Source organism: Podarcis filfolensis (assembly GCF_964270895.1).
Source record: "Podarcis filfolensis genome assembly, chromosome: 8".
NCBI classification, from domain to species: domain Eukaryota; kingdom Metazoa; phylum Chordata; class Lepidosauria; order Squamata; family Lacertidae; genus Podarcis; species Podarcis filfolensis.
The window spans coordinates 81647483-81662189 of record NC_139611.1 but is presented as its reverse complement, the minus strand read 5'-3'; the positions used below and the strand labels follow the sequence as shown (position 1 = coordinate 81662189).

The 14707-nt window shown below is 48.7% G+C and overlaps 1 protein-coding gene and 1 long non-coding RNA gene across 2 annotated transcripts in view; one reads left to right on the top strand and one right to left on the bottom strand.

Moving 5' to 3' along the window:
* LOC310769260 overlaps positions 1-3624 on the top strand; it is a 38197-nt gene extending 34573 nt beyond the window's left edge. The window contains exon 2 of the long non-coding RNA XR_014551584.1: positions 3531-3624. This is a non-coding gene — a long non-coding RNA (uncharacterized lncRNA). The remainder of the gene's footprint in view (positions 1-3530) is intronic.
* On the bottom strand, positions 166-13206 carry BCKDHA (branched chain keto acid dehydrogenase E1 subunit alpha). The gene is made up of 9 exons (XM_083627562.1): positions 12965-13206; positions 7847-8026; positions 7596-7682; positions 6793-6901; positions 6051-6212; positions 4963-5169; positions 3269-3410; positions 2966-3137; positions 166-1326 (listed from the first exon to the last, which is right to left on the bottom strand). The coding sequence occupies exons 1-9, from the start codon at positions 13073-13075 to the stop codon at positions 1156-1158; spliced, it is 1341 nt and encodes a 446-aa protein (XP_083483688.1). The 5' UTR covers positions 13076-13206; the 3' UTR covers positions 166-1155.
* Between the last annotated feature and the right edge of the window lie 1501 nt (positions 13207-14707).

The window sequence follows — 14707 nt, the reverse complement described above, 5'->3', positions numbered from 1 at the left end:
GAAGCGAAGGCAGAGTGTCACTGAGCACGTGCAAAGTGCCATTCTTTCCTTCCCAAGTGACTGCCAAACGGGTTCCACCCATTTTGATAACTATCCCAACCAAGGATGTGGCCCCCCTGGCTGCAGATTCTCACTGGTCAAAAAGCAGATTGCATAGAGGCAAAGGCCCACGAAAGTTTTATTAATTCCCCAATGTGCTCCTTTGTTCATACATACATTTGCCTAGACACTTGTTACTCCCAGCAGCTCAAATAGAACCATTGCTTTTCAGTGGTAAGAACTTCTGATTCAAGCGTAACAGACCAAGAGAGCTCCCCCCTCCAGGTGCCAGTTTAGATCGGGAAAGGGGCTCAGGAAAAGAAGGCCAGGCAAGACAGCCGTAACTTCTTCTTTCAGCATTACTCTCCCGGGCCTCTAAAAACCCTCAAAAAAATTAAGATGACAGTTTGAGGTTCACATCCCTTAAAAATGCCATTTATCACCCAAAAGACACTATCCAAAGAGGGCCTGGATTTACTTCCCAGACAGGACACCAGCTGCGGCCTCCCACTCTAGACAACACATCTTGACTTCTAGCGGCAGATTCCACCAAAGTGGTATTCAGTTCCGGAGACATTTACGATGGCATTAGGGATCCGTTTGGCAAAAATGCTTGCCCCCCACAGGGGAAACCAAGGTGCTGCCTGCTAGCTTATGCCCAATTTCCGGCTGAATGACAGAATTGTGGAGGGAAAAGGTACCGGGAGCAGGAGAAAGAGTCGGGGAAGCAGCAGATCTAAGGCAATTCACATCCACAGCAGGAGAGCCGTGGATGTTTCGTGTGCTTTGAACAGGCTCTGTGCAACTAGCAGATTCTAAAAACGGGGGCAAAGTAACAGTCTGGGCTGCTACCACAAGCTAGTTTGAAGCCCCTGGGTGGGGCCCAATGACACAGCTTACAGGTGCCAGCCCCTCAACCCCAAAGTATCCAAAAGGGATCCCCCGGTGCGGAGTCTCTTAGCAACTGATCCTTCCTTTTCACACGATCGCCACTGTGACAAGGAAGGGGTTGCCCAGAACACGAAACCTCTCTCTCTTTCTCTCTGCACGCTGGTTTGAGCCAGATCTCCTGCACATCCCAGCTGCTGGAGGGCAGAGAGGCGAGGGGAAGACGGTTCACTTCTCGTACTGGCCCAGCGGGTAGTGCTCGCCATACTGCTTGAGGTGGCGTTCCAGGGATTCCTGCTGCTTCTGGATGTGCCAGGGCATCTCGCAGTAGACGTCGGAGAAGAGGAACTGAGGGCTGGGCTTCAACTTGCGCTCCGCCTCTTCAAAGGCCTCCATCACCTGAGGAACACAAAAGGAAAGCAGAGATGGGAGTCTCCTTTCCGGACCTGCGATTCGCTTTACAATCCTGTGCGGAAGAAAAGGAGGGTGGGGCAGGCGCCTGGCTTCTCTGAAAAGGAGCACCCACGGTTATGTCCCACCTCAGCCAGGATGCTTCTATTCATCACAAAGAAGTGGTTCTATTTTAGAAAGCTGATCGGAGGAGCACTGGGATTTCCCTGTGTCAGGGCTGGTTTGGCTGCAGTTCAGCACAGAAACTCAGAGATGAGCAGTAAAGTTGATTCTTTATTCAGAGAGACAAAACACAATGGTGAACTTCACAGGCAGGACTAACCTGATGATGAAGTAGTAGTAGTAGTAATTTATTTATACCCATCTGACTGGGTTTCCCCAGCCACTCTGGGCAGCTCCCAACAGAATATTAAAAACATGATAAAACATCAAACATTAAAAGCTTCCCTAAACAGGGCTGCCTTCAGATGTTTTCTAAAAGTCAGGTAGTTGTTTATTTCCTTGACATCTGATAGGACGTTCCACAGGGCGGGCACCACTACCAAGAAGGCCCTCTGCCTGGTTCCCTGTAACCTCATTTCTCCCAGTGAGTGAACTGCCAGAAGGCCCTCGGAGCTGGACCTTGGTGTCTGGGCTGAACGATGGGGGTGGAAACGCTCCATCAGGTATACTGGGCCAGAACAGGGAATCTGAGCCTTCCTTCCAAGGCTCCTCTGCAGCTGGCTGCCTTCCCAACAGTCGCAAACTCTTTTGAGGAGGGGCTCTCTGTGCCTTTTGCTCTGCTACAGGCAACACCCTTCTCATTCTTGGGGACAGAAGAGGACGGGAGGAGGAGACAGTGGAACTGGCAGGGGGCTGGCAATCTGTCGCAGCCTCAGCCTCCTCCTCAGCTGCCTCACTCTCACTTAAACCTATTGCTTGCTCAGCCTCCAACCCATCTGCCCCCCCACTTCCTCTGACTTCGTCTTCTGCGCCCCACCACCAATCTCCTGGCTCGGAGCCTTCCCACTGATGCTTCCGGGGGGGGGGGGGTTCTCTGGCTGTAGCCTCCCACCATTCCTCCTTGCCTAGCCAGTCCCTGACACCCTGTGGAAGTCACCATTCATGTTCCTCCTTTTCAAAAGGGGTATGTACTTCTGTACCTAGGGCATGGGCAGATGGAAGGAGCATCCTCCTAAATAACGAAGAGGCAGCTGAAGAGTAGGGCACTGACACTAAGCTAGAGGGAGCAATGTTCTGGCTCAGCATTAAAGCTGCTCCCTATGTTCTTCCTAGGAGACTTCAATATTGTTGGCCTTTGCTCATATTTTGCATTGTTCTGTACATTTGCCTATTTATCGCAAGCAGGCACCCACAGAAACACAGCCAAGACGGAGAAGAGTTTGGATTTGATACCCCGCTTTATCACTACCCTAAGGAGTCTCAAAGCAAACCAAACACTCTGTGAGGTGAGTGGGGCTGAGAGATTTCAAAGAAGTGTGACTAGCCCAAGGTCACCCAGCAGCTGCGTGTGGAAGAGCAGAGATGCGAACCCAGTTCACCAGATTACGAGTCTACCGCTCTTAACCACTACACCACACTGAATCTCAGGAGGGTAACGTGGACACCATACATCCAAGCCACTCACCCTTTTGCGGGATTTCTTCCGCCACGTCTTCTCCTGGTCCTCATCCCACCAGCCTCTGCCCACCATGTAGTGACGGAGACGAGAGATAGGGTGGTCTTGCTTGTCCCAGTAGTTGACTTCGTCCACCGAGCGGTAGGCGGAGCTGTCGTCACTTGTGCTGTGGTGCCCAATCCTGAGAGGGAAACGGGCAGCTCATGATTCAGGTGGGTTCTTTGGTCCCGCCCCCCCCCCACATCAGGCCACTTCCTTCTCTGGCTATGGGACTTGTGCTCCATTGACTCCCCCCGCTCGCTCCACACCTACCTGTAGGTCATGGCTTCAATCAGGAAGGGCTGGTTCTCGGCAACAGCCCGGCGACGGGCCTCCCTGGTGGCATTGTACACGGCAAAGACATCGTTGCCATCCACCCGGATAGACTGGATGCCGTAGCCGGGACCACGCGCAGCTGTGGGAAGAAAGCAAAGGATGGGCACTCTGGCAATAGGGAATGTTGGACTTTTCCACTTTCAAATTCCAAAAATGAGAGGTGCTAAGAAGTCGTAACATTGATTTGGGAATTTGAAAGATATTTTGGTTAAATAAATTTAATTTAGTTTTATTTAGTATAGGTAAAATGTGTGCAAAACTGTCTAGAAATAATTAAAAATGATTGCCAAGAACATGCAGTTATATTATTATTCTTTAGCGTTACCTGACATTTTCAGAAGTTAATATTAAAATTCATGGGTTTCCCGAAAGCAGTTTACATGTTTCTTCATCAAATGCAGACTTACAGAGCTAAATGTTCTCTGATCACAAAAATAATAGCAGATTTGAATTCCTCGCACCCCGAAAACATGATTTTAAGACCCCTAACTGAGGAAATTTGCAAAAATTAACTTTTACTCCCAATATGATACAGTGGTGCCTCGCAAGACGAAATTAATTTGTTCCGTGAATTTTTTCGTCTAGCGAATTTTTCGTCTTGCGAAGCACGAAATCCCATAGGAATGCATTGAAAATCAATTAATGCGTTCCTATGGTCAAAAAAAGTCCAAACAAAGCCAAATTTCGTACAACAAGAGTTTATTAAGTGCTCTTTAAAGTCACACATACTGTAAAGAGCATTTCAAAATTCAAACCCAGAATTTTTTTTAAAAAACAGCAGAGTGGCCCAATGGTCACAGAAAATCATAAAAATGCAGGGGGGAAAAACAAGCTTCCAGATTCTTGCAAACCCCTCCCCAACTGTTCCCCCAGCCACCCAGCACACAGAAATTCAAATCCAGAATTTTTTTAAAAAAACAGCAGAGTGGCCCAATGGTCACAGAAAATCATAAAAATGCAGGGGAAAAAAACAAGCTTCCAGATTCTTGCAAACCCCTCCCCAACACTAAGTCCTTGAATTCCAAACACCCCAACCCAAAATCCAACCCCCCCCCCCCCCAAAGTTTTAAAAGCTTAACTTACCAAATGGCTGCAAAAGGAGTTTTGGAAAAGCTTCAAAAATCACCAAAGTCTTTAAAAACCTCAAAAAAGGCTACTATGTACACTGCATTCTATGAGTTGCTCCTCAAAGTCAAATCGCAACTGTATTAACGGTGTTAAGAAAAAGGAAACAAATTTGCAAGACGTTTTCTTCTTGCGAAGCAAGCCCATAGGGAAATTCGTCTTGCGAAGCAGCTCAAAAAACGGAAAACCCTTTCGTCTAGCGAGTTTTCCGTCTTGCGAGGCATTCGTCTTGCGGGGCACCCCTGTACGCCCTACTCTGGGAAGCCACGCTTCACAGTGCAGCAGGTGCTTCCAGGACAGTTGTTGAAACAATGCCAAAATAAAGATGAAAAAAGGCACGTATATTTCTGTGCTCGTTATGCAGCAGTGGCTGGTAACAGCAGAGCCTTCCAAAGTGGACTTTCTATGTTATACTTGCTTTACCCAGAATCTGGGGCAGGAGGGCAAGGTCATGTAGCCTCAGAGCATTCTCCACCCCACCCACACCCTGGCCTGACCCCCCTCACCTATTCCGTCGCCCCGGTACTGCTCAGACGTCGGGGTGGAGATGGCATAGCCATTGTTGCGGCAGAAGAAAATGATGGGGCACTCAAGGGTGGCGGCGAAGTTGAAGCCTGCGTGGGCATCGCCCTCACTGGCCGCACCCTCCCCAAAGTAGCAGATGACAATCCGGTTGGTGTTCTCCCTCTTGATGGCGTAGGCGGAGCCAACAGCTGTCAAATGGGGAGGGGAGAGAGGGAATGAGAGCAGGGAAAGGAAAGAGATGGGTGCACAGGCCATTCACTGTGACTGTGTCTTCAAACAAAGGATTGCTTTGTTGTAACGAACCCTTGTCATTAATAAGCGAAGGATCTGTCCATATTAAGCAGTGTCGTGACCCGCTCAGCTCCCAGACCCCTTTGGCAATGACCCCAAAGGGGGATTTGCCAGCCTGGGGTGTCTCACACTTCCTGACTGTCAGAGGGAAAGAGGATCAGATACTATGTGCACTTGAAGCTACCATAGATCAAGCTAAACCACCGATTCAGCCTGAACATACCCAGTTCCCTCAACTGTTCCTCAGTGATCTGGCCACAGCGATCCATGCGACGGTCACCTCCAGGCTTGACTACTGTAATTCGCTCTACGCGGGGCTGCCCTTGAAGCTGTCCCAGAAACTCCAGCCGGTGCAGAATGCTGCAGCGAGGCTCCTCACGGGGTCTCTGCCATGGGAGCATATTCACCCAGTGCTTTTCCAGCTGCACTGGCTCCCGGTGGAGTACAGGGTCAGATTTAAGGTGCTGCTTTTGACCTTTAAAGCCCTTCACGGCCTAGGACCCTCGTACCTACGGGACCGCCTCTCCTGGTATGTCCCATGGAGAGCCTCAAGGTCCATAAATAGCAACACCCTAGAAGTCCTGGGCCCTAAGGAAGTTAGATTAGCTTCAACCAGAGCCAGGGCCTTTTCAACTCTGGCTCCAGCCCGGTGGAACGCTCTGCCTCATGAGACCAGGGCTCTGCAGGATCTGATTTCTATCCGCAGGACCTGTAAGACAGAGTTGTTCCGCCTGGCCTTTGGCTTGGAGCCAATTTGATTCCCTCGTTTTCATCTCACCTTGTGGGATCTGCGTAGCTAGTGGGGATGATATGGTGACAAAGTGCAAATCTTTGCAGCCGTAGTGCACGGGCATTTGACGGCCTTTCCCAGTGTCGCTGGCATTGCCGTAGCACTGTGCCATGAACAGGTCCAGAGGGTACCCTCTGTGCATCAGTACACCTAAGAGGAGCAAGAGGGAACATGAGATTAACCGGAAGCACCTTTTATCAGAGTGAGAAGCCAGTAATGGTATTAACAGTGCACTAGTTGATGCACAGAGTTCAGGAGCAACGCTTCTTCCATTTGATGGATGAGAGGAATGCATTTGGGGGGGGGGAGCAATCTCAGTCAAGGTTCAAAAGCCTACTATAAAATAAATTCAAGATTACACTGCAGAAAAGGAGGCCTATTAAGAACACCTATTGCAGTGGCTGCTATTATGGAATATAAAAATAGATCAATCATCCTTTAAAGCACATGGTACCATGTGCCTGGCTAATCAGCTCCTTTAATTGTTTACAAACAGTCACACGGTGTGCAGAACTAACCAGCCCAAGAGACAGTGTATCCTAAGGGTAAATAGGAACAAATGATTAAAAAATGGAATAACGGGAAAGAAGTAGTATTGTTGGGGTGAGAGCTGAGGATGCAAACATGCCTTATGCTGTTAAGAGCACTGCAGTGTTGAGCTGTCATGTGCTGCCATCCAGTGGCTGAGCACACCACACTTCAGCAAGAGGGAGAGTGAATTGTCCCTCACCTGCTTCACGGTACTGTCCAAAGACCAGATCGGTGTCACTAAGAGCGGCTGCGCTGCCCACGTGGGTGCCTTCCTCCCCGTAGTTGGTCATGTAGAAGGAGATCCGACCCTAAGGAAAACAAACTGAACTTAGTTATGGAAGGAGAAAGGGATAGCTCAGTCAGGAGAGCAAAAGACTTTTATCTTCTGGGCTGTGGGTTCGAGCCCCATGTTGGGCAAGATTCCTGCATGGCAGGGGGTTGGACTAGAGGATTCACATGGTCACTTCCAACTCTACAATTTTATGATTCTAAGGAAGATGAAGGCCTCTAGGCCCAGCTTTGTGTGCATGTTACTCTGTCTGTTCATTAGATCAGGGCTGTCCAACTTCCAAGAGACTGTGATCTACAACCAGTTTAAAAAAAACTGGCAGTGATCTACCCAGAGTTGTTCAGCTTTTTTTAGGGGAGCCAAAGTAGTTGAACTTTTTTTGGGCGGGGGCATGATCAACCATGATCGACAAGGGGCATCCCATGAATGACCAGTAGATCGCAATCGACCTGTCAGTCCTACATTAGATCAACTTTCCCCAACCTGCTGTAAGCCAGGTTTTTTGGACTACAATTCCCATCAACCCCAGCTAGCAGGGCCAGAGCTCAGGGGTGATGGAAGTCCAACCAAAACATCAGGTTGGAGAAGGCCAGGCTACATCCACATCCCCAAGTCAGGAGATACTTTGTGTGACCCTCCCAATAGGACATTTTGCTTTCTGAATGAGGGGGGCAGAATCTTATAGCATGTGTGCGTGTGAAATGCGGCCATACCTGCCTCTGGGACTCGTAGAGAATCCGATCCATGGTGTTGAGAAGTGTCATGCTCTTGTAGAATTTCAGCACCTGCTCTTGGGGAAGCTGCAATAGAGGGAGAAATGCCGCTGGACGAAAAATGTTTGAACAGGGCCAAAGGAAAGTATTTCAAAATTCCTTGGCTCCTGCAAGAACCTCTTGGTTTTTTTTTTCTTCGGAACTGCACAGTGCACTGATCTGGACAATCTGACAAGGCCCCTGCGTCTTACCTCAGGGTCCTCGCTGGGGTTGGTGATCTGCCCCTGTCGGTCCATAACTCGGTAGATGGGAATCCCTGAAATGACATTAGGCTGGATGAATTCTAGCTTGTCTACAAACTCGGCCGAGGCACCGGGGAATTGCGGCTTCTCCTCCAAAGAGGTAAACTCTTCCTGCTGTTGAAGGCATACCTGGGACAGATAAAGAGAGAACAACACACCTGTGAAAAGGTGAACAGAGTTGCATCATGCCATACAGTGACGAGGCAACTGAAATGTTTTGTATTTGATTTCAGTAGAAATAATAAATAAATAAATAAAAATTATCCAGTAGCACCTTAGAGACCAACTAAGTTTGTTCTTGGTATGAGCTTTCGTGTGCATGCACTCTTCTTCAGATACGCACAGATACTGAAAAAGTGTGCATGCGCACGAAAGCTCATACCAAGAACAAACTTAGTTGGTCTCTAAGGTGCTACTTTTACTTTTACTTTTACTTTTATACTTTTACTTTTACTTTTATAGTAAAAGCTATGGTTTTCCCAGTAGTGATGTATGGAAGTGAGAGCTGGACCATAAAGAAGGCTGATCGTCGAAGAATTGATGCTTTTGAATTATGGTGCTGGAGGAGACTCTTGAGAGTCCCATGGACTGCAAGAAGATCAAACCTATCCATTCTTAAGGAAATCAGCCCTGAGTGCTCACTGGAAGGACAGATCGTGAAGCTGAGGCTCCAATACTTTGGCCACCTCGTGAGAAGAGAAGACTCCCTGGAAAAGACCCTGATGTTGGGAAAGATGGAGGGCACAAGGAGAAGGGGACGACAGAGGACGAGATGGTTGGATAGTGTCTTCGAAGCTACAAACATGAGTCTGACCAAACTGCGGGAGGCAGTGGTAGACAGAAGTGCCTGGCGTGCTCTGGTCCATGGGGTCACGAAGAGTCGGACACGACTAAACGACTAAACAACAACAACAAGGTGCTACTGGAATATATATATATATATATATATATATATATATATATATATATACTGCATCAGACCAACACAGCTACCTATTTGATTTCAGTTACACTTGTCATTCTGCAAAGCTATCACCACATAGGTATTTCCCCCCACCCCCGGCTTCCATATCACAGCAGCGAGCGATGTGCCTTGGCTTTTCAAAAGGTGGTCCCACCAACCCTCTAACCCCCTTTGCTTTGCATCCCCAATGGCGATGTAGAAGGAGGTGGCGTGTACTGCCAAGATCCCAGGGTGTGCTTGTGCATGCAGTGCGCCTCCCCTCCCAGTGGACTGCCTCTCTGCTAGGATGGGGTTGCCAGGGGTGGTAGGTAAAGTCCAGCCCTGTGTGAAACACTGTCAGCAGCTACGGGAGCTCTTCTGTAGGCTGGGCTTCGTAGGATAGAAACACAGCAATAAAACACAGTCGCCAGATGCAATGTTTTAGCGTAAGGGTATCCGGTGGGAGCAGGGGCTAAATCTGCTCCCTGCCCCAGGCTGAAGAACTGAGCACATCCCTAACATGATATCCCCATCCTCAGTTCAATTTATTATGTGCTTACTGCAATTACACATTTTTCTCCAAGGAGCTCTGGGTGACATACACCGCTCCCCCTCTCCTCATTCAATCCCCACAACACCCCCATGAGGAAGGAAATGCTGTGAGATTTTAAGTGGCTCAAGGTCACCCAGTGAGCTTCATAACTGAGTGGGGATTTGCACCCTGGTCTGAAACTCTACCCTAGAGGTCGGCAACCTTATCTGAGGATGGGCCGGTCGACGCTCCGTCCATCAGAGGACGGGTTGGAGCGTGTGCGCACACGTGGTCCTCCGGGCTGGAGGAGCGCCCGTGCGTGAGCGCACACGCTATTTCTGGCACTCCTGCAACTCAGAAGTGCACCGGAAATAGTGTGTGCACATGCGCACGGGTGCTTGTCCGTTCCACATGTGTGCGCACATGCTATTTCCAGCGCACATCCAGGTCGGAGGAGTGCCCATGCGCACAGGCGCCATCAACCCAAAAATTGGTCCCTGTGCCGTGCTGCACCAGTAAAAGCAGGCAGCAGGGGTGGCAGCAGGGGGCGCTATGGGCCGGTTAGGCAAGCCTCATGGGCTGCTACCGCTTAGGTTGCCGACCCCTGCTCTACCCCCTCCCCCCCACCACACTGGCTCTCATTTCTTGGTGAAAAGAGTGTGACAGAATGGTGGGGGGCAGGCCTGGCTTCTACAGGGTTGTGGATTTTTTTGGTAAAACAAAATGCAAAATGTCTCCACCCCCATCGTTCTGCCTGGACGCTGAGGTCCAGCGCCAAGGGCCTTCTGGCGGTTCCCTCACTGCGAGAAGCAAAGCTACAGGGAACCAGGCAGAGGGCCTTCTCAGTGGTGGCACCCACCCTGTGGAACACCCTCCCACCAGATGTCAAAGAGAACAACAACTACCTGACATTTAGAAGTCATCTGAAGTCAAACTTCAGGGAAGTTTTTAATGTGTGACATTTTAATGTATTTTTAATCTTTGTTGGAAGCTGCCCAGAGTGGCTGGGGAAACCCAGCCAGATGGGCGGGGTACAATTATTATTATTATTATTATTATTATTATTATTATTATTATTAAGTTGCAAATCTAGGCCTGTAACATATTACTGGGTGGAAGAACCAGAGAAAGTGTCTCTTGGATTATACACTTTAGAGGCCGTCCCTGTATGGTTCAACAACATCTGGAGAGATCAGGTTCCCTATTCAGGCTATATGAGCTGTCAAAAACAACAGTGGAATAAGCCTTTAAATCCAGGACGGACATGTTTGTTAAACAAATACCACGTCCTTGGCTGCTGCCAGGGAGAGAAGGAAAATTATCTCCACAGATCTTGGGACCTGTAAAGCTGTGACAAGAAAGCTAATTGACTTCAGTAAATCAACACTGGGGAAAGGGTGAGGGAAACTGGATGCGGTCCCAAAAGAAAGAGAAACACACGCCCCTTGAGACGGCCCAATCAGGCAGGAGAAAGTTGCAGGGGAGACGGATTCTCTCCCTCCCTTTCTGAAAGAAAGTGTTTTCCAAGTCCTGAAAACACACAGGGTGACCTGCCACAAACACACACACACCAACCAACCACATTTGGCGATGCCTTTTAAAAGACTGGTTCCCTGCTGAATGCTTTGGAAAATAGATATTTGCAGCATTTCTAACACAAGCCTCCCACCTTCCATCAGGGCACAATGCAATCAACTCGCTCTCACAGCCTCATCTGCTCTGCACATGTTTACTTGGGAGTTAAATCCCACCGGGGGAAAGTAAGTCCTACCGAATTCAATGGGGCGTACTCCTAATTTAAGAGTTGGAAAGGGACCCTGATGGTCATCTAGTCCAACCCCATGCAATGCAGGAATCTCAAGTAAACCATCCCTGCCAGGTGGCCTTTCAACCTCTGCTTAAAAGCCTCTGGGGAACCTCTTGCGAACAGCAATGCAAACCAGCCAGTTGTATGAACTTTTGGCTAGCATTATGAGTGTCTATGTGTTTGTGTTTGGACACAAGGCCACAGACCACTCAAGTTCATAAGATGCAGGGAAGTTGTGGTCTTCTAGATTTTGCCGAACAACAACAACAATAATAATAATAAATTTTATTTATACCCAGCCCTCCCCAGCCAAGACCGGGCTCAGGGTGGCTAACACCAGGTACAGTGGTACCTCGGGTTAAGTACTTAATTCGTTCTGGAGGTCCATTCTTAACCTGAAACTGTTCTTAACCTGAAGCACCACTTTAGCTAATGGGGCCTCCTGCTGCCGCTGGAGCCCGATTTCTGTTCTTATCCTGAAGCAAAGTTCTTAACCTGAAGCACTATTTCTGGGTTAGCGGAGTGTGTAACCTGAAGCGTATGTAACCCGAGGTACCACTGTGTAAAAACAATTGATTAGAATGCAACTTAAAAACAAGATGAAAATACAACATTAAAATGCAGCCTCATTTCAGTAGAAACTCAAACTCAACACACATACACACACCCTCTGCCATCATCCCATTTGAGTGAGCCAAATTAATAGCCGCAGGAATGTAAGAGGACCCTTCTGGATCCAGCCAACCGCCCATCTGATCCAGCATCCTCTTCCCACAGCGGCCAACCACATGCTTGTGGCAAAGCCCCAAGCAGGATTCGAGCGTAAGAGCAACTCTCCAACGTCCCCTCCAAGCAGTTTTCAGCTACTGGGATTCAGAAGGATTACTGTGTCTGACCTTGACACAGCCATCAAGGCCAGTAGCCATCGATACAGCCAGTCCTCCATGAATCTGTCCAATCCTTTTTTAAAAAAACAAAAACAAAACCCCACCTGCGTTATAAAAACCGGTTTTAAAAAATCAAATCAAATCCATTTAAAAACCATCTGGGCTGGTGGCCGTCACTTCCTCCTACAGCAGCAGTGAGTTCCGCAGTTTAACAATGTGCACTATTATAATGACCCATGTCATTATTTGAGCAGAGCTCACTCAGAAGCAGTTCACGTAAAGAACACAAGAAACACAACAAATAAATAAATCCATCCATCCAACAACTCCCAATAGACCAGCATTAACAAAGATTTCAGTAAACGTATGCCAGTTAAAAATCCCTGCAGGACACCCATTTCTGAGAAGACGGAAATAGCATTTTCAACAAGGACAGATGGACCCGCAATATAAAATACTCCACTCCTCCCCACCCGCCCACCCGCAAAGTTTGCACCCATACACGTGCAAAGTAGCACGTGGGGATGTGCAACTTCCACATTCCCTCCCTCCCACCCCACAACCTCCATCCAGCCTCCCAAACCCTAAAAAAGTTGGGTTTCTGTGATTTGTTTTGGTTTTTTAGGGTTGGGGGGGCGGGAAGAGATCTGGAGGGTAGGGGGAGAGATATTACCCCACCTCTAGAGCCCCAGGGAAGGGGGTCCCACCTCTCCTTCCACCATTTGATACGCCCCCCAAGGAAAAGAAACCCCCACGGCTAAGTGGGGCACAGGGACTTCCTTTCTCGCTGAGAGGTGGGGAAAAGCCCACGTCTATCCAACCCTCCCTTTAAATGGGGCCCAAATATCCGGGTCGTGACTGCGGGAGGGGGGCAGGGGGGCCGCCTCGGGAGACTCACTCCTGCGCGGAGCCCCCTCGCCGGCAGCCGCCCGGGGTGCGAGGGGCGTCCCAGCAGCAGGCGCCTCAGGGAGCGCAGCCCCGCGCAAGGGAGCCTCGCCGACGCCGCCATTTTGGGCGGCTGGAAAGCGCGAGGCGGGCGCCGGGCACTAGGCCTCGCCTCCTCCTCCTCCTCTGTCGAGGGAGGCGGGAAAGACGCCGCCGCCGCCGCCTACCTCGCTCCTCCCTCGAACCTGCTCCGAAAGATAACGGGGCCCTGGGAATAGAGCCCAAGAATGGGTCGTGATTCTTCGTGTGTGTTGACGTATTTCAAACAATATCCTGACAGAAAAGTTGGCAAGATGGAATAAAACAACATTAAATTAAAAAATGCCGTTTTTGAGGTGTCCCAGGGGGAAATGACACGCGCCCGGGTTTTCCCGGACGAGCGGCCGTTCCACCAACGGCGTTATTCTGCGTCCGGGAAAATCCGGACCCCGCAGCAGCCCAAGATCCTCTGACAGGCGGTGTTATGAACGTAATGAGTAATCATCTAATGTTTAATTGGATGGATTTCCCCCCCCCTAAATTGATTTTTGAATTCTGAATTTATTGTTATTCACGTTTTATACTGTATTATGCTGTTTTTTTGTTGCATCAATTGAGTGTTTTAAATTTGTTGTTAGCCACCCTGAGCCCGGTTTTCTGAACAGGGAAGGGCAGGGTATAAAAAAAATAATAATTATTATTTATTATTAATCATCGTCCTAACCATCCCGAGGGATGAGTCCTTCTCCCCTCCTCTGGATTTTTTCTCCCTCCCTCTGGGACCCTGTTCTGTCACTTGTACCTCGCACAACGACCCTGCGAGGTAGATTAGGCAGAGAGGGAGAGGGAAATAAGTCGCCGGCCCCAAGTGATTTGGGGTGTGTGTGTGGAAGCAAGACCCCCGTTTTATCCTCACAGCAAAACCTGTGGAGGAATTTATTCTGAGGGTCAACCTGGTCAGGGATAGACTGTGCCAATAGGCCTTCCTCGGCAAGGATGACGTTTGGCGCCCACACCTAAATATTTCTTATTTTCACAGTGATTCCTTTGGGTGCAGTTGCTTTTTTATACATATTTTCAGCAGGCACCTGCGTAAATATAGGTTGTTTTTGTTACTTCGAGCCCCCTCTGCTCAGCGACTTGTGCAGGGGACACACCTGCACTGCCCTAAACCCAGAGAGTGGGCCTTCCCCTAATTTTTTACTTTTATTGTAAAATTTTATTTGGTTCTGTTTATGAATCGCTTCTCCGTCTTCAAGGGACATTAAAAAATAGAAATATAGGTTTTTCCACAGAAGGACAATAAGCACAAACAAACCAAACTTAGGCTACGGTTTGTCAGTCACATTTGGTATAGTTAAGGCGGAACAAAATGTTAATTTGTTGTTGAATTGATTATTTTATTTATTTGATTACAACAACCTTGTGAGGTAGCAATTTGTAAGGACGTAGAGGGGAATGCTGGGAAATCAACTCCCTCCCCTTAATTATGACCCCCCCACACTCAGACACTGATTCCTAGGGGACACCCCAAGTTTCCCCCTTCCTGAACCATTATTTCTAATTCATGAAGCTCTCTCTGTTTATGTGTGTGAACTCTTAAACCACATTTGAGGCACATCCTTTCCCTCAAAGGATTCTGGGCCTTGTAGTTTACCCCTCACAGAGCTCCTGTTCCCAGCATCCCTTAGCAAACTGCAGCACCCAGAATTCTTTG